Source organism: Aethina tumida, chromosome 4 (assembly GCF_024364675.1).
Source record: "Aethina tumida isolate Nest 87 chromosome 4, icAetTumi1.1, whole genome shotgun sequence".
Lineage (NCBI taxonomy): Eukaryota > Metazoa > Arthropoda > Insecta > Coleoptera > Nitidulidae > Aethina > Aethina tumida.
The window spans coordinates 24,239,999-24,255,964 of NC_065438.1; the positions used below are offsets into that span (position 1 = coordinate 24,239,999).

A 15,966-nucleotide genomic window follows, 5' to 3' on the forward strand; every position below is an offset into this window, starting at 1 on the left:
ACAGCATTGGGTTATTAATTTTTATTGTTGACATTTGAGTAATTAACTCACATGTGCATAATTAATAAATATTTATATATTATAAAAACATAATATTTACAGAGAAACGATTAGTGTAATGCTGTATTAAATAAATATTACATAGATGAATGGGAAATAATCATCGTTTTTGAGAATACCTGTGATCGACGTTGAGTTTGGAAAACCTCTTTCATAACACAATTATTGAGAAATAAGAAGAGTAAGCAGCTTTCACGGCTAGTGCACCATATAAACAAATAGGTTTAGTTTATAAATATTTAATTAAGCAAAATTTCTTTCAAGTGACTTATAAAATTGGTAAATCGTCAATAACAGCTTTCAATATATACAATATTTAAAAATAGGTACAGTTTAATTTATTTAAGCACAGAAAAAAGATTAAAAGCTGATATCAAACAACAGTTTTACCTTAAAACAGCCCTGCATGTTCTAATCTATATAAATACAATTGGAATGACACTAATAAGAATTTTTATTGTTTTTTTCATGGACAATTTATGTACTTAAAATCAGTTAAGCAAGTACATAACTCTTTGCAAAAACTTGTGTTTTCTTGGCACAAATAAACTGTTATTCAATCGTAACAACAGGAAATAATAAAAAAATGACAAAAAAACTAATATACATACAAAAAGGCACATAATATGGAAAGGAAAAATTATACCGATTATATTATTATAAATGTCTTGGTAAAAAAAAAAATATCGATTTCCTGGTATTGGCGTTTCGAAAAAGCGCGTTCACGATAATAAATGAAAATCATTACTCAATCAACGGATTACGTATAATAAAGCATTAATTAAAAATACCATTAGATAGTTTGACTAATAAACGTTAACAACATAATTGTTTACTAAATCACAAGCGCCATATCCTTTTTATTCGGGAGATTTACTTTTTTCCCCTGCCACAGTGAATTGTGTATGGTAAATGCGTCTATTGTTACGGTTAGATGTTTGGTGTGGACTTGTGAGAAACACTTTCCACCAGAGTTATATCTACAAAAAAACAAAACAATAAATATAGTATTTTTAGTAATCAAAGAGCATGAACTCACTTGAAAAACTTATCGAACATTTTATCGTTAACTTGTTTGGGACCAGTACCGTACAGCTTGGTAACTTCATCCTGGTCGGGGCAGTATGAGTAGAGAGCTCGGAATTGGCAGCCGGCATCCCGGAACAGTATCAAAAAATGTTTACTCTCGGACCTGTTGATTTCTTCAAGGACGCGCCGCTTCGCCTCCTTGTTCACAACACCGGGGAAAACGCAATATTCAACCGCATTCAGCATTATGCTGCGGTTCGATTTCGCCGCGGGTTGTTTATACAATCGAGGTCCTAAACAAAAAATTGATCAAGTTAAATGAACACCCACTGAGTACGTCGGGCACGCGTACCTGTGTAATCCATCATGCTGCTGGGCGTCGACGAGATGTCGCTGGAGCCGTCGTCGAAACCACGTCTGCCGCCCCGCGACATCAGGCCGGGCAGGCTTCCGGGTCCAGAAGGCGAAGGGAGATGGCGCATGCTGCCCATTCCGGGTGAAGGGGCACGACGGGGAGGCGTCGCCCTACCAAGACCCGAATCCGTGTCGCCGTAGCGGTACGCGAAACTGTCCTGGTCGGTGCTCGAACCTGCGAACAAAATACCACCTTTTGCTTTTAAATCCACTTCAAATATTGGTGGGATGATTAATTTTTTAAGGGTTGTTATACCTTCGCCCCGGTTTTTAATTTATTAATTTGAAGGAGTGATTGTCAGCCTTATCCGTGTATTAATGAGTCACGTTTTAATTGGTTAAACAAGTTTTTTAGATGGGACAAAATGGAGTGAAACGTTGTAATGATGCCCACAATACAAAATACAATTGATTTGTGAGAAAAATTACAATTTTTCTAATTTGTATTAGTGTCCCAATTAATAATACTAATTTTAAATAAAATCAAGCACTGAACAGATGATTGCTAAATTTTTGCGTCATCTAATTCTCTATATGAGATGAACTTCTAGGACTAAATGTAGCCTTAATTAAAATAGAAAATTTTATAATTACATACATATACAGGTTTTTAAATAATGAACACTAAACTATATTTATCTAAACTCTCAATTAATTGAGATAAATATAGATAATTCCATTTACTTAAAAACTGGCTTACATAAGTTGACAAGTGATCCTTAAGTCATGATACACTTTCAGGAATATGATATAAAAATTTTGTAATTATCAGTTGTGAATCACTTATCTCCAGAGAGCATATTAACAAAGCAAATATTATAAACCATAAATCAGAAAGTAAAAATAAAAATAATCAACTGAAACACCAATGTCCAATTCTTTCAGGTTCACACAGTTAAATTATTACAAATTTAATACATTTTGTTTATAATCACATTGAAATTTGGCGTTTGCGATCTCTTCAGAACGTCGTATCCTCTTTAAAAATAAAATTAAATATATTCTGCATAACAATAAGGATATACAAACACAACAACTGACGAAACTGATGCTGGGTGTACTGAAAAGAAATAAAAACGGCACAGCTTACGGGTAATTAAAAAACCATCACCAAAACCAAAACCATAAGTTTCTATACAAAACCAGAACTTTTACCTTCTAAAAAAAAGCCACATACAAACTGGAAAAACAAGCTTAATACTAATTAATGTTTCTATTGTAGATAATTTTCTAGTTTGTATGAGCACCCTAAGCTATAATATACAGTAGTAAAGGAACCAAAACCAAATGAAACTGAAGAGTTAAAATAAAATGGGGAGGGGTAAGAACAACAACGATAATGTAAATAATTGAATAATAAAATAAATTATAGACCATCATGCCCCACGACCATTCAAGACATCTAGCTTTTTGTATTTGTGTGTGTGAGAGAGAAAAAAGGTAACCGGAAATATTGGTTTTTCAATCTTACCGTACAGATTCATCAACGAGCTAGACTTGCGCCCTTTAAAGTTTTGATAAGTGGAATACTTAGGGCGGCCCCGAGCCTGCGCCGGAGAAGGGTCTGTAAAAACATCGTTAACAATACATACAACTACTCTCTCTGTCTCAATATTGGTTTCAGTTATTTTTGTCACTTCATCATGTTGCTTTCAAAGCGATCACCATCAAACACTAGGTACATTATTACCCCCATCATCTGCTGGCAAGTGCACAACAATATTACAGTACTCTAAGTATTCACAACTTCATTGTTTGTCGATCCCAAGCGCCACGCGATCTTTCGTTGAAGAAAATGTTGATAAGTGGTGCTCACAGAACGGACCCAATGGAAAACGAGTAATTCGTTGTTTTTCCGTGGAGTGCGTTGCGTAAAGCTCATTGGAAACAAGAAGGGGGAGGGCAAATAAATGTAGTTTTTATACAAGTGCTCAACAAAAAATGAAATTGTGTCGGGAAATAGAAATCCTACCCAAACACTCTGCTGTCTACTTAATTACTTCCAACTATCCAAACACGCACAGAAGAATCGTACGCACGTAAAATAATATAACCGGATGCAAAACATAATATAGGTATAAAAATATTACAGGTGGATGGCACATAAAAAATCGGCATTAAAAAAATATCACGTGCGATGCCGTAGTCAATAAATAAAATAATCGGTCAAACTCCTACGCTGACGCATTCGCAAGTACGAGGAACGGGGTCGTTACATAAATCACATAGAGGGGAGAACGTAAAGTAAATTGCAGCACAAGCCACTACTCACCCCTGCTCGTTTTGTAGGAGCTGCGCCTGGCCAGGGTTTGGTTGGCGCTGTGACAAGGCGACATACCCCTGCTGTCGTCTGGGGAATCTGAAACGCGGCAACGTACACAAAATAGAGACAACACAAGACCAACGACAACAACAATGAACGACATGAAGCCAAAACAGCAATTGTGTAATTGTGTTCTGTTTAATAATAAATAAAAACACAAACAAACCTTTGTATAAACTCATGCTTCTATCTGCTAAACTGTCTTGTGAGTGTTTGAAATAGTCGCGTCTCATGGTACCATGCGGTGTGTAAGAGTTAGGAGCTAAACAAATAAAAAAAAATACAAAATAAACCAATTATTGAAAAACAAAAAACATGCTAACTGTCACACAAACAAAAAACCTTGCTTTGCGTACCTGTGAGATTCGATGTGGAACCCTTCTTCCCTTTGCTGGAAAGACTTTCGGCGATCTGAACAGCGTTGCCATCGATGTGAATCGTCTTCGGCCTCGGTCTTGTATTGGCCTTCGGTCGCATCCTTGGCGTCGGCTTCAGCGACGACATCAACTCTGACTTATCCAACGTTTTGCCCTATAACAAAAGAAAACACCCTTTCAATACACATCACATTGATACACTGATAAAAAATACCATTGACCAGTAAATGAAGGACATGATGGAACATCCACTCGACACAAAGACCAAACGTAAATATTGACTAATAATTTCGTCGCGGTGTGAACGTCCGTCGAGGAAGCGTGCTCTTGAAATAGCACGCCGAAAAGCGTACTGAAAATAACGCGCCGCTAAATGTGCAACGCCGGCCGGCGAAACGAACCGTTCCGCCTAAACTGTTGGCTCGTTTAATGAAGAAACAAACTAGTTTCTCCGCTTTTGGTCAATGTGCCGTTAAAAGTACCACGGTTACATAACTCGTGTCATCAGCTTTATAATTGAACTAACGGATTAGGAAAATCAAGTGACTTTTGAAAATTAACATTCAAGATATTGGTAATGTTCACATCTCTGTACAACAAACATCACTAATTAACAGTCTAATTTTGGAGGAGTTCCGGAAATAATCTTTACTTAGGTTTATTAGTCAATGTCAAGATTAACAAAATTAGGAAAAAACATTTAAAAATAAAGGGGGGTGATATAAATAGATACACACCTCTCGTTCAGCCTCTTCTATTGCTTTCTTCAACTTGTGTTGTTCTAATATTGCCGCTCTTCGTGCCGCCTGCTCTTCCTTTTTCCTAGCCTTCTCCTCCTCTTTTTCTTTTTCTCGCTCCCGCCTTAACTGAGCCTCTTGTTCGTTACGGAGACGTTGTTCTTCCTGTTGTTGTTTACGTTGCATCGACAGCATCAGAATTCTCTCTTTTTTCCTCTCTCTTGCGTCCATTTTGTCCTAAAACCAACGTAATTTATAACGTTACCGACGAACTATAGATATATTTAATGAATTTACCGGATCCGGATCGCTGAGGTCGTTCCCAATAATAATGGTGGACGCCGAAGAAACCTTCTGACGTTCCTGACTGGCCTCGCGCCTCTGTCGCATCTTTTCTCGCTCACGCTCTATCAATTCCTGCTTCCTCTTTTCGTCCTCCTCCTTACGTAACCGCTCCTCTTCCATCTCCCGTTCGTGCTGCCGCTTTTTATCGAGCCGTTCCTGCCCGTCGCGTCGCTCCTGCGCTTCTTCCGGCGTTTCGACGTAGCTGCGCTCCTTCTTCGGGCTGCCGCGTTTCATGCGCAACGGCGGCTTCGGCCGTTTCGGCTGGTCGTTGTCGAAACTGATGTAGAAACCCTTCTGATTGGTCGGGTCCGTATCCAGGCTGCTGATTTCAACCGGAGCGTTCGTCTCGTCATCCGCTTCGGCCGTGGATGCGTTGGCGGGCGGCGGCGATGGTTGGAACACGTTGCGAGATATGAGCGGTCGCGTGGGCGACGGTATCCGGTACGTGCGACTGCCGCTCGTTATGTTCAGGCGGCTGATGCCCTCGCGCAGTCTTTCGTCGCCGCCGCCGTTGTTACCTATGAACGATATGTTCTGCGGCTCCATGTCATCGACTGAAGGAGCCGGAATGGGGGCGTGGATGACGTTCGATTTGCGCTGTTGCGCCACTGGTTCACGTTCGTGGCGTTCGTGGCGTTCGGTTCTTCCCCCGTCGATCTGTTGCAAACTCACCGGAGCTCGTTTACCTATAAACAAAAATTTCAAGTAAAATACTCTCAGTAGTAAGTTATTAGTTGCTGTTACCGTCATCCAGCAGTTGGGAGATTTGACGATGGATGTTTCGATGCTGTGGCGAAGCTGATGGAGTACTGTGCGACGTACCCCCAGCGTACATGGGACTGGCTCCGCCTGCTTGATGCTGCAAATGTTGTTGACTTAAGGTGAAACTATTGGAGTGGTGCAGCATGTGCTGCGATTGCTGCGGGTGATGGTGGTGGCTGTGATGGTCGTCGGAGCCGTTCTGATACTTGTTATCGTTGTAAGAGTCACCGCCCCCGATCCGAGAATTATCGAAACGTTGCTGCGGCTGCGGCTGCTGGTGCTGTTCCGCGTATCTCACGTTGTCATACCTGTAAGGCAGAAGACATGAACTGAAAAATTTTCAATGAGAAAAAAAAATCAACAAAAAATTGGCGACTACTAAAATTGACAATAAATCAATTTGACAACACGAAATATCAAATAAAAAAAACAAAAACCTGTCAACGTTGTCATGCAGCATGAATCCACCGCCGCCTGAACTTTGCGGCTTGCTCCAAGTCGTCGTTCTTAGAGGTGGTTGTGGTTCAGGCTGCTGGTGATGATAGGGGTCGACGGGTGGCGGTTGCGGTTGTTGCGCCCACGTCCGTCTTTGAGGCGCGACCGGCGGCGACGCCGGCATCTGTTGACCGTGCAGGAAGAATTGCTGCTGAGGCGAGTCTTGCCTCGATTGTGGCTGTTGGTAGTGCGTCTGAGGGATGTGGGGTGCACTGGCCGATGACTGAAGAGGCGGAGCATACGCTAAAACAACTCATTTAATACAATTGTTTCCAAATGAAATGTTGACGTTTTCTACCTTGTTGTTGATACATTTGGGGCGGGTACTGTGGCTGATTGTATTGATGATAGTGTTGCTGTTGGAGTGCCTGGAACTGGCGTTGCTGTTGCGCCAGCATGTTCTGCTGTTGCTGCGCCATGTGCATCTGGTTGTGCTGCGTCGCCAACCGCTGCATATCCGTGTTGATTTCGTGTAGACTAGAATTCATTCTAAACACGTCAGATGATTAATGAGCAAATGATTTATTATTTCAACAACTTACTGAGCTAATGACTGTTGATAGAGTTCCATATCCATGTTCTCCAGGTCGGGAGTGCGTCGCGTTTCCATGTAGGGTTTACTTTCGTCCAACCATTTCCTCTCTATCGCTGATATGTCGTCTAAACCCTCCTGTCGACAGAAACGGTCCAATAATCAGTTTTGTGTTCAAGATTAAAGGTATCCACGCCTACCGTTTTATTATGTAAAGCAGTAAAAAATTATGCTACTGTTATAAAACAGAATATGTAAACGTTCAATACAACTGAAAAATTGATTTAAATTATCTACACAAATACTGAAATGGTAAAACAAAAATACAAAATTTTTACACAAAAACTACAACTTACGACCAAAAAGGAACACATTTCTAATGACAAAAGATCTAATCTAAATCTAACTGCATAATTAAACAAGCAAATTCACCAAACTACAATAAAATAAAAACAAGATAAGATAAGCACAAACGTTTGTCATTACAAAATTTCGTTCCATTTACTCCTTCACTTCTGAAAATACTATTTACACAAAATCAAATAACAGTTGTAAGTACGTCCCATACGATTAGGCGGCAAAAATTTAAACAAACAAACGCAAAATAAACAAATAAAAATACCTGCAAGGCAAGCGGCCTCTGGGCTTTAATGGGCACCAGTTCAGAGGACGGGCTACGTACTTTCGAGCCCTTCGATGATAATACATCGGCCTCAGACGCCGACTTTAATAAACTACCCCTTCCCTGGAAGTCGGTTAATACCAAAAAAACAGAAATAACTAAGTGAGACCCACAACCTCTGTCACCTCACTGTTGTTAACAGTAAAAACAATCTCAAAGTGGATGGAGTGGATGTGATATTAATCAGTAAAATGAGTTTGACTTACGTGAGAAACATTTTGATTTTGCTTTGCTATTGGGGAGAATAATACTGTACTATGTTACAGTGCTTTCAAAAGGTCAATCTAAATATTTCCATGATTTAAATAAACTTAAATAATGATTCTTAGAACATGCATTCTATAATAAATTATTCTAAGTTATTACAGTTTATAGTATTTTCAACGATAATCTTGCGTTAGGCTTGTTATAAAATGTTTAATCATAATTATTATTAATAACAGTATAGATAAAATAAATTCCGTGAAAAAAATTACATATCTACCAATAACTATACACCAAAACGAAGCAGGCAGGCAACAACAAATTTACAACAAGCCCTACGAAATAAAATAAACTGTTGGGCCAAAACTACCATTCATCGCACCCCTTACCAATTCAGTTAGCTAAAAGGAACATTCAATTAGGGCAACGAACAGATTCACAGGTTCTTAAATTCAGAATTTGGATGGGTGTGGTGTGCATTCAAAAGCATGAAGATGCATGATCGTACATGACAAAACCTTACTCATAAGACACCCACCTTCGCAACAGCTTGCAAGAACGCCGCCTTGCCGACCTTCTCACGCTGTTTACTCATAGCGAGCTCCATGCGCCTCTTCTCGCCCTCGATGTGCCTGCGTTTCTCCTCCAACTTCATCCGAATGTCGTTCAGCTGCGTCGAGTTCATGGCGTTGCCTCCACCACTTCCGTTCTCCTCCGCCTGACCCTCGTGCTGTTGACTGTGGGTGCTCTGCTGTTGCCACGTCGTCGTGTTGTTGGGCAACGCCGCGAAGCTCGTCTTCTTCTCCGTGTTGCCGTTGGTGTTGCCAAGCTTATTGAGGAAGCTCGACTTGGCCGGCACGTCCTCCTTGTCGTTCATGTAGACCAATTGAATTCCTCGATTCTCGCCCAACATTTTTTGTTTGCTCAGGTCGGCAAAGCTCATCCGATTGTTCACCTCGCCGTCCACAAGGTCCCGCATGATGTTCTCTTTGTTGGCGCCGCCGGCCAACGTTTTCAATGAGATATCGTCGCTGCTCAGTTGTCTTTTTAGCCTGGTGATTTTTTCGGTGCCGTTGTCCTGCTTCTCGCAGCCGTTGCTGTCGTCGTAGCCCAACTGGATTGAGCCGCGGGCGTCCTGCAGTGAGGATCGGACCGCCGGATTGTCCACGGCCACCGGGAACGACGGCGCTGAGATTTTTCTACCAACGTGCACAGCAAACTAGAAAATAATAGTTTACCAATTAAATTTTGGAAATATAGTATTTGAAATTGTTTAAATGTATAATAAAGTACATGAGAAATGAGTATGTGTATTTATCTAAAGTATTTGCATGTTAAAATAATTGTCCTATCTGTACCGCATTTATATAAAATGAATCATCCAAAAAGTACGTTTTAATTAGTGCAAATAAAAAATATTTATAACTTACATTTAAAGTACAACTTGTAAACTGATTTTCATATATTATTTACAAAATTGTTTCAAATCGTGTAACAAAAATGCATAAATCTACAACATTACAACTGGGCAAACCGATTCGATCGGCATAATAATAACGATTAATCTATAAATTCACATGTCGAGATAACATATCACAAAAACCTGTTTTATCTACCCACCTCCTTATCGGGATTCCTCCCGATAAAATTCAAATTATCTTGACTGCCGCCAAAATTCTCGATCGTGAGCTGCGAATCATCTGACGTGGAGTTCCTCCTGCTCCTCCTGCCCGCGAAGCTGCTCTTCCTGTTCTCCTCCCAATTGCTCGGCCTGCCGGCCGCTATTTCACCCCGTTCGTCGGCCTTACTGTCCTGGTTCTGTCGTTCTTTGTTCACCTTAAGCCTGGCCGGCACCAGGGGTTCATCCTGCACGACGGAACGCAGAGTCGGTATGTTCTTGCCGCGATGCACCACGAAGGAGTCCTCGGAGCCGCGTCGCAGACTGTCTTCGCTCAGTTCGCTGACGCTGTGCTGCAGCGAGTTGGTTTTGCGGACGGGATGGTGGGTCGGCGTCGAACGAGACACTGTCGAACCAATTATTTATTAGTATTCTGCGTTTGAATTCAGTAAAACGATGTTGGTTTTTAGTAGTCGTGTGATGTTTATGTTTAACATGCTCTTGTTCATTGAAAACTCCTCGTTGTATTCATATTTATTATTATCATACGAAATAAAAATAATCCAAACGAATCTAAATATGCACGATGACTGATGAGTTAGTAAATAATAAAAACAATGTGTTACTCATGAGTACGAAAAATAACTTACTAATATATTATATATATTTTGTCTTACGTCATACAATTTAAGAAAACAAATCGATACCTAACAAAACTTGTGCAACTTTGAAATGTTAATCGGGATTCCAAAAAATAAATAAGTACAGGACCATGCAATTCCGTATTAAGTTCATGCAAAGTAATACGCAGAAAAGTAAAATATTAATAAGCGCAGTTCAGACATGTTATACCTAACAACGACTCAAGACCACAATTCGGATATTGAGCCGTTCTTACACTGTTAAATGATGTGTGAACTGATCTTTCCAACTACACAACCGTGTCCTACCCTAAAGAAAAATCGGCACCCGATTTTTAATGAAAAAAAAAATCGAGAATAAAATGGATGCATCTACAACATAAAACGTGGTGAAACGTGGCCGCAACAAAGACCAGTGCGTGCATTAATTTTTGTTTGGGGTGCATCCTCGACAACACACACGCACGGATCTCGGTGGCGACGACAAAATTAAATAACAATAATCGCCGGCCGCGTGTGAATAATGGTCGTGCCACTTGGACGTTACCTTGGAATGCGGCGGCGGCGTCGTCTAGGCCGCTGCGCAGGTCCGGTATCGGGGTGACCACGGCCTGCACCAGGTTGCGCTTGTGCACGACCCCGTGCTCGTTACTCGGAGGGTAACCCTCTACAATGTCATGTTAGGATTTGTTTACCATTTCGGTTAAAATCTACTTTTGTTACTTAGTTTAGGGATTAATTCGAGAGAAGTGGACAGGGAGCAACTCTACTGTTAGAAGAGAGAATCTCACAATATTTACAACTACTGACTGTACCGATTTTGAGTGCAGTGGCAAAAACTACATGTATAAAACTACAAATCCGTGTTGCACAACTATTACCCATTAAGTCACAAGTATTTATCACGAAGTGCGAACTTTTCGTGCCAATTTCAAAGTTTGAAACTTGCAAGCCATAAAGTTTTACGCCTTTTTGCCACTGCGACACAAATCAAGGCGGTTTGTTCAAGTTTAATAAACACAGTCTTACCAAAATAATACCACCACCACATGTTCAATACTCACTCACCACCAGAAAGCAAAAGAAACAGTAACAAAGCACAACTACAAATAAATAAAGTGGATCTGGAACTGTCGGAAAGAGGGTAAACTACTACGAAACGTGTCTGCACAAATTACTGTAGGTTGGCGAAGGTGTATTTTGTAAGTGTGAGTGTGGAAAATCCATAAAACAATAATATGTACAAGGCGGGCGTTTATGCTAATCAGAAGGAATGAATTTCATTATTGAGCGCGACGCGCCGGGTTCAGAGCGGTCAGTGTGCCTTTTGGCACACTTTCGGACACACTTCGTCCTTTAAAACCAATCCAGTTCGTTCTTATGTTTGAATTATAATTCCACAGTTTCAAAATTACGCTAAAATTAATGGTGCAATAAAAAAAATCTTCTAATGTTACGTGTCCGGTTTTATAAGGAAGCGTTCCAAGGACTAGCTTTATTAAAATTCAATTGTCGAACAATTCATCTAACACAAATTCTATACAGTTAATTCAAAATAAACATGTCGAGTTGTTCGTGCAGCAAAAATTCACTTGTTGCAAATCAAAACGAACGAAGCAACACAAACTAAACAAAAAAAAAATCAACAAAATAAAGCGGGACGGGGATACAAACGATGTATTCAAAGAAACAAAACACAGAATAGTGTACTTTTATTGTAACGCCGTCCGGTTCCTTACCGTTAGAGAACTTATCCATCCCCGGATAACGGACGCATTTGGCGGGATGAATCTCCATCACGTTGAACAGGTCGGCCATAAACACGACAAGGTTTTGTCGCATTGAGCTAAAAGACAAATCATACGAATTAGTTAATATAGAGTATGGTCAAGGGTCAAAAGAATGTTGAAGTTACATTGTGTATCTTTTTGACGTGGATAATTTGTATTATTTTAATAAATAATGTAATCTCCTGCATAAATTAAATAAAATTACATCAACAAGAGAAGTTTTAAACCACTTATAAAACTAATATCACCAAATTCTTTGGGAAAATAGTAAAACAAAATTAAACCAATCTAAAAATAACATTAACTATTAAAACACTAGAGGCGGGTAGCAAAATAGTCCAAACTAAGCTGTTGAATTATATAAAAAAATAAGAGATAATTCTTTCAGTTCCGTATGTAAACCAATAGAGTAGAATTATCTCACCCCGCTTTTAAAGTAAGTACATTCAAAAAGGTAAAAATTACCCGGCCAGCTAACAATCAACAGTTCTTGAGACGGGTATTTTTACCCGACCCGCTTACAGTGTGTTAATAATCTCGAGGAAGGGAATTGATTGAAATTTAGTTTAAGGACTGCAAGAAGGTTTGATATATTCACTGTGAATCAGGGTGATGGTTTAATTATGATATGTGGATGGTTCCTTGCTTTTGGCATAGACCCCTTTCATCGTAAAGGACATATGATTTATGTACAGAGACTGACTACACAATGTGTTTCAATACGATAACAACTGCAAACACAAAACACTTCAAAAGATGCGCAGACTATTAGATGAAATAATGGCGTGACTTACTCGGTGAGATAGGCGATGTCCTCGGGCATTAAATGCAGTATGCACGCGGGCAGACACCGTTCGCAGAAGTCCTGCACGAGACCCAGATTGTAGAAGCTCTGCTGGACGGAGCTCTGATACGACACCTTCAGATCGGTCCAGGGAAGCTCGTCCGGACAATAGTAGGCTATCAGGGCTCCCAAACCTATACCATCGCACAGATCTTTCAGCGTCTTCACCGGCGGAAAGTCCGGCGCCCTCTGTCGCTCGCCCTGTTTACAAAAACACGGAAAAGTAAAAGTAGGCTTTATTTTAATGGTGACACGGTCCCACATAATTAATTTCATAAACTAGAGACGATAACGAGCAACTATTACAACTTATCTCCGCTCATAATATAGTGGCTAACTGTTCCAGTTACTGTAAAAAAATTAAACGCTAATACTCACGTCGCCGTGCTCGGACTCCTCCTGTTCGATTCGTTTCTTCAGCGCGTCGAGGGCGTGCGACACCCAAACGAGCAGCCCCTGTTCCTGGTTCTCGGGCACGACGGGCGGCGGCTGACGGCCGTGGCTGAAACGTTGGACGGCCGCCACGACCCGGTCCGGCGTTATCACTTCCTTCGCGTACAGCTGCATGATCATCTCGATGACCGTCATGTGAGCGCTCTGCACAAACATTAATTGGCGTTAGACATATTGGCGACGGCGGACAATAAATACGACCGTAAACGCGTTATGGGTGCTTTAAACTCTGGCCCGTTTGCAATACGTATATCTGGGATTTATTGTCGGCTGTTTACAAACCGGGAAATGTGGCTTTCGTTCGCAAGCGCACGTAGAAAGTTGGTGATTTTCGTCGATGTGTTTTATTAATATTGTGACGAGCTAATTTTAGACCGGAGCAAGCGACATGTTTGTTTGCCATTAATTTATTGCATTTCAAGGGCAAAAAATAGATGGAAACTGGTGAAGTATAATGTGTTCACATAAGGTACTGAGTAAGGAAATCAATAGTCATGTGACTATTAACATATTTTAAAACTAAAGATATCCGAATAACATTTTAAGATAAATACTAAAAAATATATTTTTAGAGTCAATAATTTAGCATAAAAACTACTCCGTAGCTAGTTTGAATGGAGTATAGAATGACAAAACGAAGTAAATGTAAATTGGCATACCATTCGGAGGGGGTTGGTTTGGATGAGCGTGGTCTCGGTGAGCTGGGCACCGGTGGTCGAGTAGACGCCCTTCCTGGCCAACGTTTGCAGTATCGAACCGTGATTCAAGTTGTGATAATTCGGGTCCGAGTAGATGTTGCCCAACGCTAAGCAGTAGATCTCCGCGTTCGCCAGAGCACCCACGATTGCCGGCTTAAGGTGTTCTTGGTTCTAAATTAACATAACAAAAAGTTAGTATTAAAAGAAGTTAATGCTGCCGCAAATTAATGAATATTTCTGCGCTAGAGTCGTTCTAAAATTGAGAAAATTAAGTTTAATCGTCCGGATTAAGTTCGGGGTTAATTAAACATTCAATTAAAGTGTAAGTTTGCACCGTTAAACCATACTTACTTCATGGTCTCGATAGAAAGGCTCTTTTAGATTATCAGGAACTTTGTTGTTGAACGCCTTCGACAGGAGCCATTTCATGGACGCCCGCTGCTTCGACTGTAACAAAAAAATTAGGGAATTAGGACACGGGATCACGACCACCGTTATTTATCAAGTGGGTCACTTTAACCCCATTATTTCGGACACGAATCGGCCGATTAACGAGATTAAAATCACCGACTTGATTGTGACCTGATTGGTAGAAAAAAGGACACAACGATGGAAGTCGCTGTGTGCTTTAATTGAATAAACTGTCAAACGGTGCAATTAACTTATTTATAGATCGCGGTTGATCTTAACGAGCGCGTACAGCTTCCTACTTGCAAATCTCGCGATGCTGGAAGGAAAAAAGCGAAACAATGCGGTTAATAATAATTTTAATATTAACCATTTGTTTGAAGTGTGTTTCGCAAACAGCGAATTACTCGGTCGGGACTAACGTGCAATTAAAAAGAAAACTAAGCTGACGACCGAGAATTGTTTTCATCTTGACTACATCAAACCGTTGTAGCTGGGGCAACAGATATTTGTTGTTTATACACTTACTTGATGACATGTTTTACGTCAAGAGAATTTTTGTATATTTTTTTTTAATACTAATATATCAAACGATTTACAACACCGCCTTTTTGCTTCCGTTATATGAAGACGATGACGAAGACTATTCCGATGAGGAAGACACTGATGATACCAACGAGGAATCGAAATTCTGGTGCATCTTGTGCATGGCCGTGTGCCCGGCCTACTTGGCTATTAAAAACTTGTTCGTAAGCAAACTAAAACCCTTTAATATCAGCGAGCTGTTTTGGAACTGGTATGGATTGGTCAACGAATTTTTCAAATGGGCGTTCAAAATGTTCTTCAGATTTGTGTATCGACCTACCACGTTCACCGAGTCGTTCATCGGCTATGTCATCTACTCACTGATCATCAAACGGATTAACATACTGAACGATTACTTATGCACTGTTCTCAAGGACCTAGCGACGTCAACTTGGCAACACATCAAAGTTGTCACTTGCAAGAAAATTGAACGAAAGCTTTCTGCCAAAAAGAAAAAAATTCTAGTACAAAAATGGCCCAGGCAAAAGAAATGGAAGGCCAGCCGCAACAACAAAATGAAATCTAAGCATCCATCACACAAGTAACTAAACTTAATTTATATTTTAAGACAATAAAACAGAGCCAGCCTTGAAAAACAACCGGTGTTGCTTAGGTGAACGTTAATTTTACACGAACTCAATTTACAAAATGTTTTACTCAAAGATATTGCTCTATTTATTTTTTGCGGCGGCCTGCTGCGCCGTCCAAGGCGACGCCATCTCCCTGTGCACCAGATGCGTCGGAAGATGCGCAGACCCCAAACAATACATTCCGCCCTGGCGCCACGTCGTAAACTTTATCGCCTGTCCCGTTTCGGACACCTTCGGCCACGTGGGACGTCTGCTGGGCAAAACGGAGCCGCTGCCGCCCACTTTATTCGAACGGTTCACCAACTGGATGGCAAGTCTCTCGTACATTTTGCTCCCCCGCTCGAGATATCGTCGCAAAACTCCGTGGATCGTGTTCACA

The 15,966-nt window shown here is 40.6% G+C and overlaps 1 protein-coding gene across 12 annotated transcripts in view; it reads right to left on the reverse strand.

Moving 5' to 3' along the window:
• Window positions 1–6: 6 nt before the first annotated feature.
• Window positions 7–15,966, reverse strand: part of LOC109599178 (patronin) — a 38,809-nt gene continuing 22,849 nt past the window's right edge. For 2 of the 12 annotated variants that reach the window (XM_049966175.1, XM_049966177.1), the window contains exons 2-23: window positions 14,356–14,451; window positions 13,966–14,175; window positions 13,232–13,450; window positions 12,804–13,054; window positions 11,959–12,065; window positions 10,767–10,886; window positions 9,581–9,984; window positions 8,499–9,179; window positions 7,697–7,819; window positions 7,085–7,212; window positions 6,841–7,031; window positions 6,485–6,785; window positions 6,030–6,355; window positions 5,238–5,971; window positions 4,941–5,177; window positions 4,183–4,357; window positions 3,993–4,088; window positions 3,776–3,862; window positions 2,975–3,067; window positions 1,442–1,678; window positions 1,100–1,382; window positions 7–1,040 (exon numbers count right to left, since the gene is read on the reverse strand). In XM_049966175.1, coding sequence (XP_049822132.1) covers window positions 896–1,040; window positions 1,100–1,382; window positions 1,442–1,678; window positions 2,975–3,067; window positions 3,776–3,862; window positions 3,993–4,088; window positions 4,183–4,357; window positions 4,941–5,177; window positions 5,238–5,971; window positions 6,030–6,355; window positions 6,485–6,785; window positions 6,841–7,031; window positions 7,085–7,212; window positions 7,697–7,819; window positions 8,499–9,179; window positions 9,581–9,984; window positions 10,767–10,886; window positions 11,959–12,065; window positions 12,804–13,054; window positions 13,232–13,450; window positions 13,966–14,175; window positions 14,356–14,451 — 5,244 coding nt within the window. In that variant the 3' untranslated portion in view covers window positions 7–895. Of the gene's footprint in view, window positions 1,041–1,099; window positions 1,383–1,441; window positions 1,679–2,974; window positions 3,068–3,775; window positions 3,863–3,992; window positions 4,089–4,182; window positions 4,358–4,940; window positions 5,178–5,237; window positions 5,972–6,029; window positions 6,356–6,484; window positions 6,786–6,840; window positions 7,032–7,084; window positions 7,213–7,696; window positions 7,820–8,498; window positions 9,180–9,580; window positions 9,985–10,766; window positions 10,887–11,958; window positions 12,066–12,803; window positions 13,055–13,231; window positions 13,451–13,965; window positions 14,176–14,355; window positions 14,452–14,782; window positions 14,802–15,966 lie in introns of those variants that run through there. The other 10 variants (XM_049966181.1, XM_049966176.1, XM_049966179.1 and 7 more) reach the window with 10 other exon arrangements.